This window comes from Agrilus planipennis, unplaced genomic scaffold (genome assembly GCF_000699045.2).
Source record: "Agrilus planipennis isolate EAB-ADULT unplaced genomic scaffold, Apla_2.0 scaffold454, whole genome shotgun sequence".
NCBI classification, from domain to species: domain Eukaryota; kingdom Metazoa; phylum Arthropoda; class Insecta; order Coleoptera; family Buprestidae; genus Agrilus; species Agrilus planipennis.
Window position 1 is genome coordinate 1 of NW_020439107.1, and position 5,185 is coordinate 5,185.

A 5,185-nucleotide genomic window follows, 5' to 3' on the forward strand; every position below is an offset into this window, starting at 1 on the left:
AAGTTTTATTACTTCACTTTTTTAAAAAGCGTTATTTAGCTTTACCTGTTAGTAGGGTAGAAACCTTGGAACGATACCATGTTGACAATCGATACTAGGTAGTTAGTATTAGATAGTTATTCTATCGAAAGGAAGGAGCGATCAGCGATACTCACATGTATCGATATTTTTCGACATGGATTAAAATATAAATAACAGTTCTATAAAAGTACTTGCGATTACTTGATAATTTAGTTTTTTTTTTAACGAAAAGTTAAAAGAAGAAAATAGCAATACCTAAAAATAATCATTTTTGGAGTTTTTAAATCAGTAGCAAACATATGCTTCGAAAACAAAATACCACACCTATTAAATTTAACTGACAGTTAATAAATTTTCGTAGGTCTATCAAATAAACAAGCCTGCAAACAGGTCTATTCGCAAAATCGTTCTATAATAATCGATATATGTACATACATTAATAATTCAATAATACTGAAGAATTACTGGGTACTGTTAGATTTAGAAACTTCTTTTATATACTAGTTTTAACTGCTACCAACTTAAAAATTTTGTTTATCATTGTATTAGAATATTCCTTGAATGTTATCTTAAATTTAGTTGATATTCAAATATTGCTGTANCTAAGTAATTTCAAATGTGGTTGTTATTTAAGTTAATTGTAATAAAACTCCTAACAAGGTATTATAAATGATTTGAAAATGTGCTGAAGTTTGCAACTATCAAAATACATTTAACACTAAGGGCGGTCTACGATGTTTATGATAGGGTTGCGTTAATATCTAATTGTTATTTCATAAATAGGCTTTTAAATTTAACGGCTAGTAAGTACTATTCGATTAGATAATCAGTTTAACAAGAATCCAATAGCTCATAATTAAATTTCTATTTTCATAAAGTTGGGTATGTTCAAATATTCTACTTGGGAATACGTAGCCGAGAGGGACCAATTTTACTACCATCTATTTACCACCGCTCAACCTGAGTTAAACTTCAGAAACCCTAAAGTTGTACAAGAAATGAAAGTAAGTAATTCTTTTTAGTTTTATCATTATCATCATGGAAAGTACGAATAACATTACATTACATCATTATTCATTACCTATTTCTTATTAGGACGTCCGAAATAGTTGCTACAAAATATAAAACCATTTCTAATTTCGAACATCATCATCACAATAAAGTCTTTAGCCCCTCTGAACTCCTGTTTTTGCTTTTAATATGCCTCTGACTAGCCCTTTATGTATGAGATGATGTCCTACTACTACTATCCTACTTATTTCCAATTGACTTACCATAGCGCCCCCTGTTCTCCTAACCTTCCCTGTCGGCAGTGCCTTCGTCATCCTTCTGTAACATCAAACATTTTTGTTCAAAATTAATTATCTAAACAGATTCCGTTTTTTAAAAGGACGTACTAATCTTTTGGTTAGATAAGGGTGTAGATGGGTTCAGAATTGATGCAGCTCCCTTTCTATTCGAAGATGCTGCTTTTAGAGATGCCCCACTCTCCGATAATCACGAAAAGTACAAGCCTTACGAGTACATGTATCTATCACGCATTTATATTAAGGATTTACCGGAGACTTACGATATGATTTACCAGTGGAGAGAACTTCTTGATAATTACAAAAAACAGAAAGGAGGAAATACTAGGTAACAATTACGTTATAATATTGGCAATCGTATTATAAGAATTGCTTCTTCCAAACCGAGAAACAAAAATCTCTTCTGATTCTATAAAATATATCAATATCTCGATATGTTGATTCAGTTTCATTTTGCCGGTTTTGGATTATAATGTCAAAACTGTAAATTGTTTACTTTATTGTAATAATACTAGAACAATAAATCTTTTAACTTGCCACAAGGAAGAGAAAGATACACTTTTCTTTCTTGGCTAGCCGCAGGTAACGAACACTGCCGGTACTTTATAAAATTTGTGCATCATTCTCTCTGTTAGTTTGTAGAGTTTGACTTTCATTTTTTAGTATACTACCGACTGTTTCATGAACTTTAAATAAATTATAGTGGCATTAACAAGTAATAAAAGACAGAGACAAACTGTTTAAATAAAGAGAAAGATGCACAATTCTTATAATATGCAGTGTTCCATACCTGCAAGTAGCCAAGAAAGACAAGGGTATCTTTCTCTTTTTTGTGGTAGGTGTACGGGTTGGTAGATTTATCGTTCCAGTAATAAATAGAGAAAACGATAGAAAAAGGAAAGAATGCGTACATAGGATTTGTAAATTTAGATTTGACAATGTTAAATGGAACAAGATGTTAAATATACTTAAAAATGTAGGGATGAGTTACAGGCAGTTATAGAGGTAGATTTGCAACGTAGATAAGTAGATATTAGGAAGGGAGTCAGGCAGAGATGCACACTATCACCGCTTCTTTTTAATCTATACATCGAAGACGCGATCAACACCATTAAAGACAGTATAACTCTAGCAACAGATATCCAGGGGTAAATGATGATGATGATGATGTGCCGATATATATTACATTGTAAACATATTAAATATGTATATGATTCGTTAGACTTTTAATTAGTAGTAAATTTCTTATAGTCCTTGCTACATGCTGTTTCAGCACTCCTTGTTTCTATTTTGCCGATCGGATAGTACTTAATCATGATTTTTTAAAATTGTTAATGAAGGCAATATAACAGATAAGTTATTTATCTCACAACAATGAATAATTAAGGCGCTCTGAAAATTATCGTTATCTAAGTATCAATGTAAAATTGTTTAATTGTTCATCTCTCCCAGGAGTTCCATGACGGTTCAGATTCCCTCAAGCGAATAAGGCTCTAGCCTTTGTTAGTACGCGCGNATGGAAATTTGAACGTAGAGGCTTTAGCCACTTATGTTTTGGCATTTACGAGAGAGTTGGATGGGAACGACACCTACGTTTTTATATTTAATAAGGGAAATTATCCTACTTCAGTGTCACTATCTTCGTTTAAGTCTGTCAGTGAAAATGTAACAGTAGTTCTCTCCAGTATCAACTCATCAAGAAACAAAGGGTGAGATATGCAAAATTGAATACTTTATTTAATTCAGTAGGTATTATTTATAATGTTTCAACCAGTAATGCCTTCAGGCTTAATCATTTATATGTAGAATTTTTGACTCACAAAAGATTCAAAGTTATTAAACTAGATTCGTTATGGTTTTCAGGGATACTCTGCCAGCAGGAAACATAACAATCGATGCACACGAAGCAATAATAGCAAAATCACAATCAAATACTTCAGTATGATGGAACATTTATACTTTTCTGTTAATAATGTTATTGCTATTTCGAATTTCCTAACAGTAACTTAATTATCATTTTGTCTGTTATGTTACTTTTCTGTTAATAATGTTATTGCTATTTCGAATTTCCTAACAGTAACTTAATTATCATTTTGTCTGTTATGTTAAAATAAACCAACTTTATAACTGTACTAAATTTGTTGTATTTTGTCAGACTTTTGGAAAATACATAAGTCATAATACATTTTAGTTTTTGTTTCATTTTTCCTTTAGGTTACGTGTTTGAGAAAGTAGTAAACCTATGTGTTATACTCAAAGAAGTACCCGTTCTTATAATGGGAAACTCTAAAATTGATTTTAATGCTGGATTTTGACTGTGTTTTTAATCAACCCTAAGAGTGACTACTGTGATAAAAATTAGCAATTTCGATGGAAATTATGTAGATAAGGGGCAACTTGACTGTCCTGTAGAACAGCAAGTACTACAGACTTTGGTGACTCAGGCTTTAAAAAATACCATTAAAAGTAATAAAAAATGTTCACCGAAATTGTGCGAATTTATAAATTGTAAAGGTTCCAAAATCCGTCTTCTTGTTAAAATAAGGAAAACTAATTTTATTGATCTTATTGTCACAATAGAGCAACTACTTGGAAATGATTAATAAGGATAGATAGTGACACATCAGGGCCTAAGGCGGTAAAATTTAGAAAGGTGAAATATTTCATCCCTTAGACTTCTGGTTTTCTCATTTAAAATACCTATCATTTTTCGATTACCATCCTTAATTTACGTTATTTATTTCTGGCAAACGAATTTTGACAATTAAGTGGTAAATAATTCAATTGAATTCTCCTGCCTGATTTTTATTTATCTCATTTACTCCAAATATTATAGGAGTTTAACAAAACGTCAAACTGAGCATGGACATCACCTATATTTCAAAACGTAGTTCTCCAGAAATACGCAAATCTACATCAACAGATCATTAATTATTCACTGCTGTGGGGTTAATTGGTTGATTGTCGCGCATGTATCCATTAATACGATATTTTTTAAGCATGTATCATGGAACAGGAAGAAGAACTAACATTACTGATTCTGTTCTGAGGCATGCTGTCTAAAATGTTTGATACTTCACTCGAGCTCGTTCGTTGCTAATTCCAATCCCTTGTAATTGGAATAATATTAATTGTTCACTGCTATGGGGTTAATTGGTTGATTGTCGCGCATGTATCCATTAATACGATATTTTTTAAGCATGTATCATGGTACAGGAAGAAGAACTAACATTACGGAATTGATTCTGTTCTGAGGCATGCTGTCTAAAATGTTTGATACTTCACTCGAGCTCGTTCGTTGCTAATTCCATGAGATAATTCAGAATTTTGGCAGTAGCAATCATATCGCTTTACACCTTTATCAGTTAAAATATTTTCGCCAGCAGTTTTATTTGTATTTTTCATCAAATCATTACTATCTCGAGACTGACTTCCATTTCTATAAAATTTACATTTGTGTTCTACCATCCCCGAGTCGAAAAATTGGGACTCATTTTATCCTCAAATGAACTATTTAGACTCATTTTTTCCTCATTTAGACGTTTTTAATCTCAGATACCTCAATAAGTTTTCATAAGACTCATCACATTGGATTCTAAAAAGTCTCATTTTATTCTCAATGTCTGCAATCCTATGGCAATAGTCCTCAATTTAACCTCAACAAGAAAAGAATGAGACTTTTTGAAGACAAAATGAGGTTTCCTAAATAATCTTTACTCCTCAAAAGTCTCATTTTGTCCTGATACGGGAAAACCGCGGATAAAATGAGACTTTTGAGTCTTGTAGTTTGAAATATCCCTAAAAATTCTATTGAGATCAAATGAGGACAAAATGAGTCCCAATTTTTTGACTCGGGA

At 31.8% G+C, this 5,185-nt stretch overlaps 1 protein-coding gene and 1 long non-coding RNA gene across 2 annotated transcripts; both read left to right on the plus strand.

The window, feature by feature from the left end:
- Positions 1 to 866: 866 nt before the first annotated feature.
- On the plus strand, positions 867 to 1,679 carry LOC112905341 (maltase A1-like). The gene is made up of 2 exons (XM_025977520.1): positions 867 to 1,025; positions 1,412 to 1,679. The coding sequence occupies exons 1-2, from the start codon at positions 906 to 908 to the stop codon at positions 1,658 to 1,660; spliced, it is 369 nt and encodes a 122-aa protein (XP_025833305.1). The 5' UTR covers positions 867 to 905; the 3' UTR covers positions 1,661 to 1,679.
- Positions 1,680 to 2,851: 1,172 nt separating this feature from the next.
- LOC108743219 lies at positions 2,852 to 3,361 on the plus strand. The gene is made up of 2 exons (XR_001938782.2): positions 2,852 to 3,037; positions 3,192 to 3,361. It is a non-coding gene; the product is annotated as an uncharacterized LOC108743219 (long non-coding RNA).
- Positions 3,362 to 5,185: the final 1,824 nt, after the last annotated feature.

Bases quoted from the DNA above. Each gene is read 5' to 3' on its own strand.
- LOC112905341 (XM_025977520.1), top strand. From the start codon at position 906: ATGTTCAAATATTCTACTTGGGAATACGTAGCCGAGAGGGACCAATTT. The intron at 1,026-1,411 runs GTAAGTAATTCT...GTTTTTTAAAAG, and splicing joins AAGTTGTACAAGAAATGAAA to GACGTACTAATCTTTTGGTT.